This window comes from Pipistrellus hanaki, assembly GCF_964339955.1.
Source record: "Pipistrellus hanaki genome assembly, chromosome: 19".
In the NCBI taxonomy this organism is placed as follows: Eukaryota; Metazoa; Chordata; class Mammalia; order Chiroptera; family Vespertilionidae; genus Pipistrellus; species Pipistrellus hanaki.
In genome coordinates this window covers 7,405,897-7,424,625 of record NC_140521.1, presented here as the reverse complement: position 1 = coordinate 7,424,625, position 18,729 = coordinate 7,405,897, and the positions used below count along the sequence as shown (strand labels likewise).

Genomic DNA, 18,729 nt, shown 5'->3' with positions numbered 1-18,729 from the left:
GTAGGTGCAGACAAGACAAGAATTTTATAATTTTTCACTATTTTGTTTACTTAATATTTCATAATAAAGTAATTATAAAATACTTTCTTTGTGTTTATTTGATTCCTATTCAAGAGAATTACTTTATATATAGTCAATATAGGCACAGAGTTAAATTTTTTTTTAACATTTTCTAATGGTGATGTGCCTTATGATTTTTTTCATGAAACAAGTGTGCCTTTGCCCAAAAAAGGTTGAAAAACACTGACCTATAGTACAAATCTCGCTGTTATTTAGCAGTTAACAGTAGCATAACGTGTGCCTTCTATGCAGGCGTGCATCAAAGGCCATGTCGGCTATTAAAAAGTAAAATAAAACCTCCACCCGCACCCGCACCCGCCCCCGTGGGATTCCCTCAATCAGGGCACAGAACCCGCTGGGGAAGGGCTCTTTGCGAGCGGTGGAGCCCTCGGCTGGGGACCTTGGGTGCGGTGTTCCCGAGGTGACAGATGAGAGATCTGGGCCGCGAGGGAAGTGCACTGCGGCATTCCTCCCCTCGGCTCCGGAGGCAGGGCTCCGAGGGAGACATCAGGGCGCATGGTGCAGCCCTGGAGGTGAAGGGCGAGGGGACGAGCCAAGGACACCATCCCGAGCGCGCTTCGGGCGCGGACCGAGTTCCCTGGTTCCCCAGCCACCACCCGGCACGAGGCCGACCCCGAAGGGCGAGCAGCTCCCTCGGGGAGGCGAGTGTAGGGAGCCCACCGTGAGCCCCCCATCGTCCTGGGTTCTAGCACTTTGGGTGGATGGAGATGGAGCGGCAGCCTGAGGAGACCGGAGCCCGCCCGCGGGCCACGGTGCGGGCGCGCCGCGCGACGGCCTGGATCCGGGTTCCTGGGGGCGGGGCGCGGTGGGGGCGGGGCTTGCGTGGCGGCGTGGGCGCGAGTCGCGCCGGAGGGAGGGAGCCGGGGAGAGGGGCGGGGCCGCGCCGCGCCGCCCGCGCCGCGCTGGGCCCTCTCAGCCAATGAGCGGCGTCCACATGCCGCGGCGGCAGCGAGAGGGGAGGCAGCGGCGGATAAATGCTATTAGAGCAGCCGCCGCGGAGCCGTCCCCGACGCCACCTCCTTCGCCGCCGCCGCCGCAGCTTCCTCCGCCGCTGTCGGGGTGCGGAGCTGAGGACACAGGGCGAGCGCGCTGCGCACCACCGCGTCGGCTCGCCGCCCTCGGTCCGTGCCGCGCTCAGGGGTCGGCCAGGCGCCCCCTCCTCCTGTCCGGGCGGGGCCTCGAGTCACCTCAGGAGAGCCGGGACGGGGCTCGGGGGCCGCGGCCTGCGCTCCGGGCGGGCGGTTGAGGGCGAGGGAGGCCCTCTCTTCTGAGGAGGAGGAGAGGGAGGGCCGCCAGGCCCCCGCCGCCCAGCCGAGCCCGCCGCGGGCGCCGCCGGCAGGCCGGGCAGCCGAAGGGGCGGGCGCCCGCGGGAGGGGTGCGGGGTGATTCAGCGCCCCGCGAGGCGGAAGCGGCCGGAGGAAGAGGAGGAGGAGGAGGCGGCCGAGGGAGAGACGCCAGTCCGCGCCTGGGCGCCCGGGGTGGCACGAGGCCGCGGTCCGAGTGCGAGGCGGAGGCGAGGAGGCCGCGGGGACAGGAGGAGGCCAGGCCGGCCGGGCCCCCGCAGCCATGGAGAACGCGCACACAAAGACGGTGGAGGAGGTGCTCGCTCACTTCGGGGTCAACGAGAGCACGGGGCTGAGCCTGGAGCAGGTCAAGAAGCTCAAGGAGAGATGGGGCTCCAACGGTAAGGTGGCCGGGGCTGCTGCACGGGCCCCGCGCGGCCGGGCGCGGGCCCAAGCGCCAGGGAAAATGGCTGACGGGGCCCCACCTCGTGGGTCTCGGCTCCGCGCCCGCCGAGGGTGCAGGCGGCGGCGGCGGCGGCTCGGGCCCGCGCCCGGCACGAGGGGGAGAAGGGCTGCAGGTGGGGGGCACGGGGGGTCGAACCCGCGCCTCCTCCGACCTCCCGGCGGCTGGAGCCCTTGACCTTCCCGCACGCAGCGGCCGGCCCGGCGCAGGGAAGGACGAGTCAGTCCCCCGCAGCTGGACTGAGCCCTGCGAGACGTGTTCTCGCTGCCAGCCGGCTGGTGAGGCGTCGTGCCCCTGACCGGTCTGGTACTACTACCCAGAGCTCCACATCTGGCAGGAGTGATGACATAGCCGACATGACTCCTTGTTTCAGGAGTCCTTGCTTAGGTTGGGGATGAGATTTTACTGAGAGCAAGTATTGCATGTTTTACTATGGTTTCCGTGGTAAAATGGTTGAGTGGACCTATATCGAGGTACATCTTTCAAAAAGTGGTCGTTTTTGAGCAATTTTTCTTTGAAAAAGACAAGGCTAACATGTTTTTGCTGTTTTCCTCCCCTCCTCTGGAATCGTTGCCTGGCGAATGTCTACATTTCTACAGAGTTACCGGCTGAAGAAGGTAAAGTAACCTTAACATGTCCCCCCCCCCCCCTTTGTGTGTTGATGTTGAGATGACATTTACAACCAATGTGGTGTTTGTTTCTAACAGGAAAAACCCTGCTGGAACTTGTGATTGAGCAGTTTGAAGACTTACTAGTTAGAATTTTATTGCTGGCAGCGTGTATATCTTTTGTAAGTATAAAGCAATTTGTTTTTTCTCCAAAATGTTGAGAATATTCCCTAAATGAAAAAAAAAAAACAAAAACGGGAAATAAATGATGTCTGTTGGGTGAGAACATTATATTATTTGGAGGTTTAAGCAGTATCTTCATGAATTGTTTTTAATCCTCGGTATTTTAAAATTACAAGCAAAGCAATTCGAAGCCATTTGTAAACAGAAAATAGATGCCTAACATTTACAGTGCAGTTAGAAATTATCCTCGAATGTGGCAGGGTCTCATACATTCTTGTGACTTATCAGCTTTTAATATCAAAAAGTTATTTATGGGAAGGCCTTTTGTGATTGGGGCTCTTCCATTGTGTCAGGTCGTACTGAGATGATGTTGGGCTCTTTATAGTCTGTAAATAGAACTTACAAAAGGAATATACCAGTTGCTCTCCCGTCCTGGTAATGGCAAGGTGACAGTTGTTACTGACAGTGACAAGAATGATGACGGCAGTGATGGCACCACTGTTGACCAAATTTGGTCACTGACCTTTAGGGTGGCATATTTATCTAAATTGGACCCTTGTCTTGAGTGACTCCTGGGTTAAGAGAACAGTGTTCAGTACAGTTGGTTCTCGATTTTAAAAGGAAAAAAAAAAAAAAAAGAACCAGAGTGTTTTTTCTTGTTCTTCTTGTTCTGCATGTGCTTGAGTCCTGTATAGTTGCTAAGAAACTGGTGAAATGCAAAGGACTACAGCAGAAGAAAGGTGAAGGGGGTCGGTGAGGATATTTCTAGTTTATTAACATTTTTTTCTGTTCAGTATTAATTTTTTATTGAACAGTGGACTTCTTGATAGTTTTCCTAAAAATGGTCATGAATAGGACACAGATGTTCCTAATCCTAACAGCATGAGATGCTTTTTGTCTTTAGCTTATTTTGTTCTTACAAAAGCTATGATGGGAAGTGAAATTCACCCAATCTTTGAAAAATTGACACAGCTTCAGGATTTCATTTTTGTATGTTTGTATGTATGCCAGCCCCAGATATCTACCTTAGTCTTTATGACAATCATACCATAGCGGGCTATTTTAGGAACTAAAGAAAATAGTGGGCATTAATTTAGATGAAGGGGGAGAATTGGAAAGAGGTAAACTTTTAAAATATATTTTTATTGATTTCAGAGAGGAGAAACAAAAAGATCAGTGAGAGAGAATCATTGATTGGCTGCCTTCTGCATGTCCCCCACTGGGGATCAAGCTCACATTTATGACCTGGAGGTCCACGTTCAACCACCGAGCCATGCCGGCTGGCTGATTTTTATTTATTTATTTATTTATTTTAGTAATTCTGTGCACAAATTCTGCCATTGAGACTTTAATAATAATATACCATGCCACGTTAACCAAGTGATGTGTAACCATTAATCAGACCTCTTCTCCGAGATTTTCACTAAATGAAATGAAGAGGGATATATCAAACCATTTAACATCCTGAGTTAATAATCTAGACCTATTACATGCCCATTCTTCATTTAACCCCTGAAACCCCCCTCCAAATGGCTGCTGCTTTAACCAGCGAAGTTAAATCTAAAAGAATAGATTTGTTTAACTAGTTTTAATATAGTGTCATGGGGCAAAAATTATATATTTGGACCAGTGTAATATTTATATTTAAGTTGGCTGGCTACATAATTCTGAGATAGTCTCAGCTTTGTTAGTTAAAATACTAGGGTTCAGTAAGGCCATTAGGGTCCTCTTAGAAGTTAACTGGTGCATACAAGCCAGAGATAAAATAAATTTCTGTTGAGTTATTCTGTGTATATAACTTAAAGCAGTCATAACATCAATGGCATTATTTCCAGTAAGCAAGCTATTGACTATTTGGGTTGTATAGGCTCTCTTGATTGGCCAATTTGAGTGACTATTAACATTTTTTAATTAATCTGTGTGATGTTTGTTTTGAAGTAGTTTATAGTTTCTAGGCATTTTCAAATGGGTTTTTAAGTAAATGCTTTAACTTTGTTGTAATGTAGGATATTGGTTTTTTTGTAGCTTGTAGAGTTGTGTTTTGAAATTGAGATTTGAGTTACTTTTGGGTAACTACTTTGAGTTACTGCTCAGGAAATGGACTATGTTACATTTTTGTTGTATGGGTTGCTACACAGAAAAGTACTGTGTTTAGAAGGACTGTTAACTTGCTTTGATTAAGAAATTGCAGATAGAAAACCTGTTTGTTGATTTTCTTCAGGTGCAGCTGGCACTACTGCTACATTGAACTTGACCTTTTCATTTCACATTTATCACTCAAAAGAGCTTTGTGGTTGTCAGTTTATTTCTACTTAATGGAAAAAACTGGAAGGATATTTGTGTTCTTTTGGAGAAATGAATAGGTAGTTCTATATATATGATAATCAGGTTCCACTCAAGTTAAAAAGAAATATTAGACTTTAGTGATTTATTTCAAATATCAAACTAGGTAGTAAACTGTTAACCATAGTTAATATTTTGCTGTGGCAGAAAGTAGGAAACTATTAATGTTTTACACTTGTAACCTGAAGAGATAGTTTAATTAGCTTCTAATTCATCAAAGTAGTTTATTTTAAAGGTCACTTAGAGTGGAAGAAGTGAGTGATATATCCTCCATTGCATATGAAATAACATCAGAAATTCTATAATTAAAAATAATTATTATTTTTTTAATTGGAGAGAAAGGAACATTGATTTGCTATTCCACTGATTTATATATTCATGAATCTATTGGACGGTGATAGTGCTGTGAAGAAAAATTAAGTGGTGGGGGCAGAAGAAGGAGGAAATATGCAGAGGGGTGTATAATTTTCAAGTATGGTGGTCACGAGAGGCCTCTAAGAAGGTGGTGTTTGAGAAATACCTGAAGGAGGTGAGCGTGAGGGCCATATATTTCTCATCTGTCTGAATCATAAAGTCCTCCATAGCAACACAATTTGCATAAGTGGTACTACCTTCCACCTCCATTTCCCCACCTCAGCTACTTAGATCAACCCTAAAATGCTAGTAGAACTTTCTAGGCCCAGGCATTTCTCAACTTTACACTTACATTTCAATAATTGTCTTTTCACCCTACTGGACCCTTTAAATGGATTCTTTTTTTCAGGGAGAGATAGGTAGAAACATCAATGATGAGAATCATTGATTGGCTATCTCCTGCACACCCCACATTGGGGATCTAGCCTGCAACCTGGGCATGTCCCCTGACTGGGAATTGAACTGTAACCTCCTGGTTCATAGGTCGGCACTCAAACACTGTGCCATGCCAGCTGGGCTAAAGGGATTCTTAATTCCCTTTAGAGCCTAGATTATTGCATTTGCTATAACTAATATGTATTTGGATGAGTTAATGTTGGTAGCATTTTCAAAATATGTGAGATCCTTATACTTTGGTTTTCTCCGAACTATATTTAAGAAGTGTTTGAGTCAAAACCAGTTTGGCTCAATGGTTAGAGCGTCGGTCTGTGGACTGAAAGGTCCCAGGTTCGATTCCAATCAAGACATGTACCTTGGTTGCGGGCACAATCCCGGTGGGGGGTGTGCAAGAGGCAGCTGGTCGATGTTTCTCATCGATGTTTCTCGTTCTCTATCCCTCTCCTTTCCTCTCTGTAAAAAATCAATAAAATATATATTATTAAAAAAAAAAAAAAAAGTGTTTGAGCATGGCCGGCATGGCTCTGTGGTTGAGCATTGGCCTATGAACCCGGAGATCACAGTTTAATTCCCAGTTAGGGCACATGCCTGGGTTGCGGGTAAAAATACCCAATGTGAGGCGTTGTTTTCTTTTAATTTCTTATTTTTAAAAAGGTAAAAGGAGCAATTTACTGACTGGTTTAACTAATATATTTAAAACCTTTCAAATATGGTTTGAAAGGTGAATATGTATGTGTGATTTTATGCTGTTTTGAAGATTATAGTCTCAAATCTGAAAACATTGAGTGTTTTCGCAAGGTTTGTCGGCATTGAAAGAGAATGTAATCTATACCTTTTTTTAAAATCTTAAAATTGATTTTTACTAAACACAGGACTTTTTGTAATTTAGGTAGATTTGGTAACTATTCACACAGCATATGTGTTCTGAAATACATTAAAGGGATTTTTCTTAGGAATTAAAAAAATCTTTAGCTTTTAAGTCTTCAAGAAGATTTGAACAGAGATGTGTGTTTTTTTATTGATTTCAGAGAGAAAGGGAGAGAGAAACATCAATGCTAAGAGAATCATTTGGCTCTCTAGAGGTTATTGTGTTATACAAACATCAGTCTTATAGAGAGCAATTAGAAGATACCATCTTATTCAATTTAAGCAGTTTACATTGTAGCTGAATGTTCATTAGCAAGTGGTTACTTTGAATAGGATTAGCAAGTTTGAAATTGAACTTGCTGGATAATGTAAGCCCCGGAAGATGTGTAATGTTTCTGTATTTAAACAGTGCAAAGCAAAGGGAACAAGAAACTCTTCATGCCTAAAATTATACTGCAATAGCCTTTTCTTCCACTTTTCTTTGATGCTGTTGAAGTTGGTTATCTTTTTGCTCTTAATGTTTAATTTCATACACTGCTACTTAAGACTCTTAGTAGTATACTTTAGAGATTGTATGAAGTTTTGTTTCATCCATTTGTGCATCTATTTAATAAGTACATAGTGAGCATCAACTGTATATGAGATATTTTAGGCCCCTGGGGATACAACAGGGAACAAAAGGCAATACAAACAGATAATTTTTTATGTTTAGCATATTCTCTCTCTCTCTCTTAAATATATATTTTTTATTGATTTCAGAGAGAAAGAGAGAAGTGAGAGATAGAAATATCAATATTGAGAGATACTCATTCATCTGCCTCTTGAACGCCTCCTACTGGGGTTCAAGCCCGCAACCCTGGCATGTGCCCTTGACCAGAATCGAACCCAGGACCCTTCAGCCCCCAAGCTGACTCTCTTTCCACTGAGCCAAGCTTAAAAAATTTATTGATTTCAGAGAGGAAGGGAGAAGGAGAGAGAGAAATAAACAATTCAGTGAGAGAGAGCATTGATCGGCTCTCTCCTGCACGCCCCCTACTGAGGATTGAGCCCGCAATTCAAGCGTGTGCCCTGAACTGGGAGTAGAACTGTGACCTCCTGGTTCTTAGGTCAAGACTTACCCACTGAGCCACATCAACCAGGCCAATCTATTTTCAATAATTTCCCTAAACATTTCCCCCTCCCTCCTATATAAATATATTTTTTATAACTTCTGGAAAAATCATAATGAACTGGTTGTACTATTATACTAATGAGGCATCTTGCATTTCAATACTGTGTCACTCATCCAATTTCTCCTTTTCTCTGCCTTCCTCATATTATGGAGTCTTATTTGTCAGGATCACTTACACAAGAGAGGTTTTCTTTTCAATAGAACAAAACCATGAAGAATTGCACAATGTGATTTGGACATGATAGACTGTATTGATTCTTACAAGTTAATGAAATACAGTTCAGTCTGAACTGGTTTGGCTTAGTGGATAGAGCATCAGCCTGCAGACTGAAGGGTCCCAGGTTTCATTCTGGTCAAGGTCATGTACCTTGGTTGCATGTACATCCCCAGTAGGGAGTGTGCAAGTGGCAGCTAATTGATGTTTCTCTCTCATCAATGTTTCTAACTCTCCTCTCCCCTCCTCTCTGTAAAAAAATCAATACAATATATATTTTAAAAAAAGAAAGAAATACAGTTCATTTTCATTTTGGACTGTGGCATTTAATTCTTTGGGTTATTTGTGGTTTTAAAATAGGCATTTTCAAAGTACTCAGGCAATTGTTGGTTATCCATTTTTAACATCAGCACCATCCTTCTACCCTACGATTTATTTGCCCGCTAGTTTCTTATCAAGCAGTAATTAGTATATCTGCAGAACTTTTAAATAACTGTAAATGCCTGTGTTTCTTACACATAAACATTTAAAGTGATTTGGTGGAAGGAAAGACAACTTCACTGTTCAGGTTAGGATCATTATATTATTGATGAATACCACTTGTGCAGAGAAACTATACATTTCTTGAAAAGTGGAGGTTTGCTCTGATCTGTCACTGCTCGCCTTATTCTATTCCTTTCTCCAGCTGTTATGGGATATTGCTCTAAGTTTGTTCCTCTGGGCCTAGCTGCCAAGAGGGAAATTCATATCTGCTTTAACAAGGTGTGAAGCTTATCTTACACTTGCTAATGCTTCGCTGACCTTTTGGAAAGGTCCTAGCTACTCTTCAAGTTAAACAGTTTTTCTCCCCCAAGAGCTAATTAAGTTTCTTATTTCTCATATACTGTCCTTGGCAAATGTTTGGAAGGCTAGTATTAAAGCAGCTGTGATTTTGCATCTATCAAAATTTACGACTTCCTAGAGAAGATTTCACTTTGGCATTAGGCCTGGCTTTAACACCAGGAATGTCCTGTTGAAAGCTTACAGCAACATTTATAATAATTCTGGTTTTGTTTCTGCCCTGGTTCACTAGCTGTCAGTTGTGATTGAAATCTACCTGGTCCTGGTGTCTACTGCTTTTTTTCCTGCCCAAATTGGTATTTCTTGTTAATTCGTCATTACCCTTTTTTACTTGGCAAAATTCATGTTGGCTCTTGCCTTAGTCATCTTTCTGATTGTTAGCTATTTGTATAAAACCTTACTTTATAGTATTCCACTAAGTACATAGTCCAATGGCTTTATTATTACCCTAAATGATATCTGACAATATTACAAGTATCAAAAATTGTGCTTTTATTATTTACTAATCTTTTAAAGAAAAGATTTTGTGAAATATGGGAACATTTTAAGCAGTTTTAAAAAACATAGATAAACCTTAACTAACAGATTGGATCATTAGATATGTTGAACATTTTTCCTGGATTGGCAATTTTTCACAGAAATATCTTGTTAAATTTTTAATATTTTTATTTTTAAAAATATTTTTTTTATTGGTTTCAGAGAGGGAGAGGGAGAAAGAGATAAAATATTAATGATGAGAGAGAATCACTGATCAGCTGCCTCCTGCATGCTCCCTAGTAGGGATGAGCCCACATATGCCCTGACTGGGACCACCTGGTTTATAGGTCGATGAGCAACACTGAGCCATACCAACTGGCCAAAAATTTTAATAATATTCATTGTGGTGGATTCTCTCTTAATCCTTGTGTTGCTATGAAGTATAAAGAACTATTGCTAAGAACTATGAAGTATACCATAGCTCTCTTATAGCTTTTAGACTTTAATAAAGTTATGGTCATGTTAGCAAGGAATTAATTCTAATTTTTCTTGGAGCAGTGTTCTGTGTCCAATTGTAATATTTTTAGACTTACGTCATTCTTGAAATGCTATCCTGCTTACCAGATATCATATGAAGGATAACCTTGAAAATATATTCTTGACTAGAGGCCTGGTGCACGAAATTCGTGCACAGGAGGGGAGGGTGTCCCTCAGCCCAGCCTGCACCTTCTCCAATATGGAACCCTCTCACAACCCAGGACTGCTGGCTCCCAACCACTCTCCTGCTTGATTGCCCCTAACCACTTCTACCTGCCAGCCTGATCACACCTAACCACTCCCTGCCAGCCGGATTGCCCCCAACTGCCCTCCCCTGCAGGCCTGGTCCCCTCTCCCCCCAACTGCCCTCCTCTGCAGGTCCAGTTCCTCTCAGCTGTCTTCCCCTGCAGTCTTGGTTGCCCCTAACTGCAATCCCCTGCAGGCCTGATCGCCCCCTACTGCCCTCCCCTGATGGCCATCTTGTGGCAGCCATCTTGTGTCCACATGGGGGTGGCTATCTTTGATCACAGGGGGCCAGCCATCTTGTGAGTTGGAGTGATGGTCAGTTTGCATATCGCTCTTTTATTAGATAGGATTATGGGGCAGCCTTACAATAATTCTGTGACAACCTTCAGTAATACCAATGGGGGGAAAATTTGAGTCAGCGATCAAGTTATTTTTATTATGAATTTATGCCAAGGGTATTGTTTGGCACTAGTGGCCTGGTGCATGGATTTGTGCACATTGAAAGGAAATTTATTAGAAGAAAGATTTGTGCAGTAATTACGTTACTATAAAAAATTACATGTCAAGCTAGTATATACAATATAGTATTATAAAATTAAAATACAAAATATTTTAATATTGCTATTTGCCCTTTTTTTATAATAGACATGTGCAGTCAACGTTTATTTAAATTGCCAGTGCATGTCATATGTACTAGTCGGACAGATGGTCAGTCGGTCACTTAGCCTTTTATGTATATATAGATGAATATTACCCAAATTAACAAAGTTGTTATTTGCCTTTAACAAAATTAAGAGTGTAAGTTTTTCTTCTGAATATCCTATATAATAAAAGTGTAGTATGCAATTTGTCCCATCGACTGGTAGTTCATCCGAGAGTTTAGTCAGGGTCGAGGCTGGCCTGGGGAAGGAAGAGAGGCCTTGGCCAGCAGCCAATAGCCACTAGGGACCCTACCAGTGCACTGGGCCTCTAGTCTATAAAATCTAGATAATAAAAGCCTAAGCAACCATTACAGCGGAAAGACCAGAATGCCCGGTCACTGTCATGCGCACTGACCACCAGAGGGCAGATGCTCAATGCAGGAGCTGCCCTCTGGTGATCAGTGCGCTCCCACAGGGGGAGCACCGCTCAGCCAGAGCCGGCCTCACGGCTGGTGAGCCCAGCGACCTCTCCCGCCTCCGCAGCAGCACTGAGGAGCAGCAAGCAGGCAGGCGGTAAGGAGTGAGGGGTCCCAGACTGCAAGAGGGTGCAGACCAGGCTGAGGAGATTCACCCCTCCCCCCCATCAGTTTATGAATTTCATGCACCAGGCCTCTAGTATGCATATAAAATAAATGGGTTTTTATTTGGATTTTAAAACAATTATTACATGAAAAAAATAAATTAGCTCTTAATGTTAAGAAGTTGTATGCTTTCGATTCTCAAGAATTATTTCGAACAAGACATAAGCTGTCTTTTATGTCATTATATTTCACCACTATTGGTTTCTAGGGATGAAAAGAGATTTTGTGTGTTTTGTTTTTTTAAAATATATTTTTATTGATTTTTTTACAGAGAGGAAGGGAGAGAGATAGAGAGCTAGAAACATCTATGAGAGAGAAACATTGACCAGCTGCCTCTTGCACACCCCTACTGGGGATGTGCCCGCAACCAATGTACATGCCCTTGACCAGAATCGAACCTGGGACCTTTCAGTCCGCAGACTGATGCTCTACCACTGAGCCAAACTGGTTTCGACAGATTTTTTGTGTGTTATAATTCCTTTAGTGCCAGCCACTTTTCTTATAAAGTGGCACTAAGCCTAAAAACACATTACAATTCTAACACATCACATGTGATTTCTCTTTCAGGTTTTGGCTTGGTTTGAAGAAGGTGAAGAAACAATTACAGCCTTTGTAGAACCCTTTGTAATTTTACTTATATTAGTAGCCAATGCCATTGTGGGTGTCTGGCAGGTAAGCACAAAATTCTACACTACTAAGTTTTAGAAATTTCTGTGACTTAAACTTTGTTAATCTTTCTGTTATCCGTTTTTTCCTGATGTGTTGACTAAAAATACTCTGCAATGTCTACATGTGTTTTTGTTTGTTCATTGGTTTATTTAATGGCAAAATTTTAGATCTCTCACAAATATATACTTTGCTCATGCTTATATGAATTGTTCGTCCTTCATGATAGCATGGAGTTACTAATAATGGATGAGAGAAGCTATTTACAGAGAGGAAGGGAGAGGGATAGAGAGAAACATCGATCTGTGAGAAACATTGATCTGCTGCTTCTTGCACACCCCCTTCTGAAGATGTGCCCACAACCAAGGTACATGCCCTTAGCTGGAATTGAACCTGGACCCTTCAGTCGACAATCAGACACTCGATCCACTGAGCTAGACTGGCTAGGGCAAAATTGTTTAAATCTTACATTGTTTTTCTTGCAGAGCATATTCCTGGCTGTTTTCAGCCTGTCACCTGAGCCTTTCTTATTCACAGAATGGAAGCTAATTTTATTTCAGAAACAAAATGGATTTTTTCCCCCACCCTCCCAACTCACAAAATTGTTCTTCTGCACATATATAGTTTGAGGACTTCAACTTTTCTAGAACTGTTGATTTAAGTATTGCTCTTTTATGTTTTTGATGAATGTAGTCATCCCTTTGAAGACTAAATAAAACAGTGCATCTGTTATTAAAGTGTCAACTTCTGCCCTAGCTGGTTTAGCTCAGTGGATAGAACATAGGCCCACAGACTGAAGGGCCTCAGGTTCAATTCTGGCCAAAGCCATGTATCTCGATTGCAGGCTGGATCCCCAGCCCTGGTCATTTGTCAGAGGCAACCAAATTGATGTGTCTCTCTCATTGATGTTTCAGTCTGTTTATTTCTCTCCCTTCCATTCTCTCTAAAAATCACAGCAACAAAAAAAGGGTAAACTTCTGTTTGTGTTAATAAACACGATGATCTTTATGTATCGGGCTCATATAGAAAGATGGCCTACTTAGAAAATTTTAATTGAACTATATTCCTTACTTTGATCCCCCAAAACATTTTTTATGTTTAAGCACAAATGATCCTCTTGTGAATAATTTAGGCAAAAGAAACAATACACAGCATTGGATTGTCTTTCTCAAGCTAGTAGTATGTATTTTTTAATTAATTTATTCCAGTTATATGTTAGACACTTTATGTACATTCCCATTTCATCCTTACAGTGAACTTGTAAGGCAGATGATACTCCCATTTGACAAATGTATCATTGAAGCTCATAGTGATTAAGTGACTTATTAAAGGCCATATAGGTAGTACATAAAGTATCTGAAATTTGAATCTGGACCCATGCTAATACGAACTCCAAAGTAAAATTTTACAGTGGTTTAAAAAATAACATTCTTATATCTTAATCCCATTTGCATATTATGTAGAATAATATAGGCAATACTTGAGGGCTCTTACCTTCTGGAAGTAAGGAAAGCTATAATTACAGATAAAATCCTATATAATAAAGGTAACATGCAAATTTACCACCACACCCTCACACAAGATGGCCGTCCCTATGTGGTCGCAAGATGGTCGCTACAAGATGTTATGGTACAGGTGTGTGTGGCTGGATGTGAGGTCTGTGTCTCAGCTATGCTCAGGGACAGCAGAATCATTTTCTACGTTATGATTTTATTTCCTTTACCTGTAGGGGCTTATTTTTTCATCTTTTAAAAAAAATATATTTTTATTGATTTCAGAGAGGAAAGGACAGGGAGTGAGAGATAAAACATCATTGATGAGAAAATCATTGATCGGCTACCTCTTGCCTGCCCCACTCAGGGATTTGAGCCCCAAATCCCACTGATGGGGAATCAAACTGTGACTTCCTGGTTCATAGGGTGACCCTCATCGCTGAGCCATGCCCATCTTTAATACAGACCATAAGGGCCTAGCATTTGTCACCTTAAATGTGAATTGTTTACCACAACTGTCATTAATGTACTGCTCTCGTGTGTTCTAAGTTTAGAACTCTACAAAATTTGATTCTCTGGCTAGAAATGCTTGCAGTGGTAGGCATGTGTTCACTACCTTTATCTTTTCTCTTTTACAGGAAAGAAACGCAGAGAATGCGATCGAAGCCCTTAAAGAATATGAGCCTGAGATGGGCAAAGTGTACAGACAGGACAGGAAGAGCGTGCAGCGGATCAAAGCCAAAGACATAGTTCCTGGAGATATTGTAGAGATTGCTGGTGAGTTTGTTATTTTTGTTTATATTCTAGATTGTATATCTGAATGCATTCTTTTTCTCAAGGCTCCTAGTTAAGTGTTTTAAAAATTATGATCATATTTATTGGTCTTAGCACCATCCAAACAAAAAGGTTTTCTATAAAATTTTGAAGTGTTTTGGCACTGCCCTTCATGTTATTGATATTTTTGAACAAGGTGTTTGAATTATTTGTGTTTATTACTTTTGATACATTGTATCTTACTGGTGTTAGTGAGATAACCTAATTTTGACTTGACAATTAGTGGTGCAGTTTGTTAGCATTCTAGTTTTGGCTACATAGTTTTTTGTTTCTTGGCATATATATTGTCATACCTGCAAGTTGATAGTTAAGGGTAATTTCATGACTCTTAAAAAGTTCTGATTAAAAATACTTTTCCATTTCACTGAGCCAGGGTTCTTAGCCTGGACTGTGAATCCACTGCAAAGCCAGAGCTCTCCACAGATCTTAAAGGAGTCTGTTTCCTCATTGCTCTAGATCAGCAGTCGCCAACCTTTTGGACCTCATGAACCACCAGTGGTCTGCGGACCACCATTGGCGACTGCTGCTCCAAAATTTTCCTTAAATCCGAGATTGCCAACCTTTCAGACCTCACGGACCACCAGTGGTCCATGGACACCACCAGCGGTCCACGGATGACCGGTTGGTGACTGCTGCACCAGATCAGTGCCATGTTGTCAGACAACCCTATGCATAGTAGTTCTTAGCAGGAGGGCACATCAGAATCCTCTGAGGCACTCCTTAAAAAATTTTTTACCAGCTTCAACCCAAATTATTAACACCCGATCTACCATGGAATTATGATTAAGTGTAGTTTGAAAAGTGGGCCTCAGATTTAGACCCAAAGCAACAGTTTTTGAAAACTGAGTGGATATGGGGGTAGAATGTAGAATCAAAGATATTGGCCAAATTTCTAGTTCAGGTGACTGGAGGGTGATGCTGCTAGTAACTGAGGAAGGAAGCACTGGAAGAAGATAGATTGTCTTTTTAAAATAAATATGTTTTATGTGCAGTTGCAGATATCATTGCCTAAATACTTGTACAGGATTCTGTCAGACTTAGTATGTTTTGTATTTCTCCAGCTTAATCTGGTAATACACTCTTCAGCCTTTCAAGTTAAGAATATTTAAGAATTTTTATGGCAGTTAGAGGATTTCAGTGTAGTGAGTCTATTTGAAAACTTAGAGAAATTACTCCCAAAGCATCTATCTTTACTTTGCATCAGTAGATGGTGGTGGTAAAGAGCGTCAGGGGAAAGTGTAACCTTGATCCTCAAGCCATCTTCCCTTTTGAAGAAATAAGCAAGGCCAGCTTCTATTAAACAGTGATAATTCAAATATTTCTTTCCCATCTCAGTAAGTCATTCTAACCACCTAGCTAGCTGAGAGAAACTTAGGATTCATCTTGAGTCTTTTCTCTTATTCTGTCTCTAAGGCAAGTTGATTTTATCTCCATAACACACCCCAATTTATTAACTTCTGTTTCCTCAGTCTCACACTGACACTGCCATTGTATTCTAACTTGGCTCCTGCTTCCTTTGTTGTTTTTCAGTCAGTTCACACAGAAGCCAGAATGGTTTTCTAAAGGTCATGTTATTTATTAACCTGCTAAACCTTCCAGTGGCTTCCTATTGCACCTCAAATACAAAATTCTTTTATCTAAAAGACCATGCATTGTGTAACTCCTGCTTGCTTCCATGGGTTCATCTTAATGCCACTCCCTGTGTATTAACCACTATATAGGCTTCTTATTTGATTTTCAGTACCACCAGACTTTTCTGGCCCTTTGGGGGAGGGCAGGCAAGTTTTGTATAATGTATTAATGTGCCCAATATACAGATCTCATAGTGATAAAGCTTGATGGTTATCCTGGTCTACCTGATTTTTGTTGTCCACTGTGAAATTCCATTCCCTATGCATAGTGTTCGTATCTGTGACCTAAGATATCCATCTAGGTATACCTTATTTTGTTTATACTGTGGTAAAATATACATAGTAAAAATTGTCATTTTAACCATCTTTAAGTATACCAGTTGCATGGTGTTAAATAAATCCACATTATTGTGCAGCCATCATCGTCCTTCATCTCCAGAATTTTCTCAACTTCCCAAACTGCAACTCTGTCCCCGTTAAACAGTAATTTCCCTTTACCAATTTCCTTCAGCTTCTGGCAACCACTCACTTTCTTTTTATATCCCCCCCCCCCTTTTTTGTAAGATATATTTTATTGATTTTTTTTACAGAGAGGAAGGGAGAAGGATAGAGAGCTAGAAACATCGATGAGAGAGAAACATCGACCAGCTGCCTCCTGCACACCCCCCACCAGGGATGTGCCCGCAACCAATGTACATGCTCTTGACCGGACTCAAACCTGGGACCTTTCAGTCCACTGAGCCAAACCGGTTTCGGCATCATTTTCTTTTTATATACATAAAACCAGGGAGCTTAATATTGAAAGATGAGTTTATATCCCTTATATGAAGTGAATATATTTACTACAAAGTACAAATTAGCAATTACAAAATAGTCACGATGTAAAGTATAGCATAAGGGATACACTGTTGTTTTCAAGTACACAAGTCTTGTATTTCTTTTGTTACGTTTTTTCCTAAGTATTTTGTTGTGTGTGTGTGTTTGCGGGGGGGGGGGGGGGGGGGGGGGGGGGGGGGGGTTTGTAATTGGATTTGTTTTTTATTTTCATTTTCAAATTGTTCTTTGCTAGTACACAGAAGTACAATTATTTTTTTTAATATTAATCTTATACCTTGCAATCTTGCCTTGACTCTTAACTAGTTTTAATAACTTTTCAGGGATTCCTTAAAATTTTCTATATAGAAGTTCATGTCATGTGCAAACATTTTTTATAACTTTCCAATCAGGATGCCTTTTCTTTCTTTTTCTTGTCTAAGTACCCTCACTAAAATCTCCAGTAGAATCCTATATAACAAAAGCCTAATATGCTAAGCGTCTGACTTCGTTCGACCAGTTGCTATGATGTGCACTGGGGGGCAGACATCCGGCCAGTAGGTTAACTTGCTGCTGCGGTCTGGCTAATTGGGACTGGGCGAGCGAGACAGGCCAGACACGCTCTGGAGCCCTCCTGCAGTCTCTCCCTAGCTGGTCAACCCTTCACGATCCCTCCCCGGTCACTCCCCGGCTGATTGTCCCTGTTCAGGACTGAGCGAGACAGGCCCCATCACCCGACCGGGACTGGGTGAGATGGTCCTGACACGCCCTGGAAGAATCCATGCTCCGGGCCTCTAATGTTGAATGAAAGTGGCAAGAGTGGACATCCTTGTCTTGTTCCTGATCGTAGGGGGAAGCATTCAGTCTTGTACCACGAAGTGTGATGTTGGCTGTGGGTTTCATTTATCATGTTGAAGAAACCTGGTCATAATTTTAATTTTTAGGTTGTCAGTGTACTCTTATTTGGTCTGCTTTGGTGATGTTTTGTAGTGACTGTATGTTTATATCCAAATTAGAAATGAGAGTTTTGCTGGATTAGTAGGCCTGGTGGATCATTGAATTGGGTAAGATTCCCAACCCTAAGGTACTTACAGTGAATTATATGGAATATTTTGGAAAAACATATTGTGAGGTATTTATTTTATGAAGACTTTAAGACTATACATGTTGGGGGTTTTTAACTTCCACTTTTCTTAGGATTAGTAATCTAACTGACTACAATTTGGCATTTAGCTCTATAATTCAGTTCTGTGAAACTATAGAAATGAACTTCAATTCTAAAATGTAGATCTAAATTGTTTCTTCTCAGTCTTACTCTACATAGCCTGGATAAGTAGTAGCTTGAATTGTGCTTTTAGACATGGTAACTTTTATTTAAATTATGAAATTAAGTGTGGCTTGTTCTCTGTGATGGATTGAAACACTGGAGAATATTGTGAACTGTTTTGAAGATGAAAGCAAGTTTGGAGCTGCTATTTTAATACTTTCAGAAAGAGGTCTTTTATGTTAATTTTTGGATGTAAGGATCATCTCCTAACTTTAGGTAATAAACTTCTTTTTGCAAGCTTTAGGAAGACATGATAAAATGGTTCTGGGTTCTGCTGAACTTTCTGAAGGCTAGACTGGACTAAGTGGTGTTTTTAGGGGGAGATATAGGGAGTTAAGGAAATGAAATTTTAGATTGCTATATCAGCTAATAACCTTTCTTAGAAGACATTGTGTAAGTGTGCATAGCAGATGCTTAGGTAAACCTTAGAAGTATCTAGAATGTAGGAGCCAAATAAAATTGACTTGGCAAATAAAAATATGGAGAAAGTCGCCGAAACCCGCTTGGCTCAATGGATAGAGCATAGGCTTGGGGACTGAAAGGTCCCGGGTTCGATTCCA

The 18,729-nt window shown here is 41.6% G+C and overlaps 1 protein-coding gene across 2 annotated transcripts in view; it reads left to right on the top strand.

Moving 5' to 3' along the window:
- The first annotated feature begins 1,029 nt into the window (after nt 1-1,029).
- Nucleotides 1,030-18,729, top strand: part of ATP2A2 (ATPase sarcoplasmic/endoplasmic reticulum Ca2+ transporting 2) — a 46,915-nt gene continuing 29,215 nt past the window's right edge. The window contains exons 1-5 of one of the 2 annotated variants that reach the window (XM_084868030.1): nt 1,030-1,765; nt 2,427-2,444; nt 2,535-2,617; nt 11,973-12,077; nt 14,203-14,341. In XM_084868030.1, coding sequence (XP_084724156.1) covers nt 1,648-1,765; nt 2,427-2,444; nt 2,535-2,617; nt 11,973-12,077; nt 14,203-14,341 — 463 coding nt within the window. In that variant the 5' untranslated portion in view covers nt 1,030-1,647. The remainder of the gene's footprint in view (nt 1,766-2,426; nt 2,445-2,534; nt 2,618-11,972; nt 12,078-14,202; nt 14,342-18,729) is intronic. The other variant, XM_084868029.1, reaches the window with a different exon arrangement.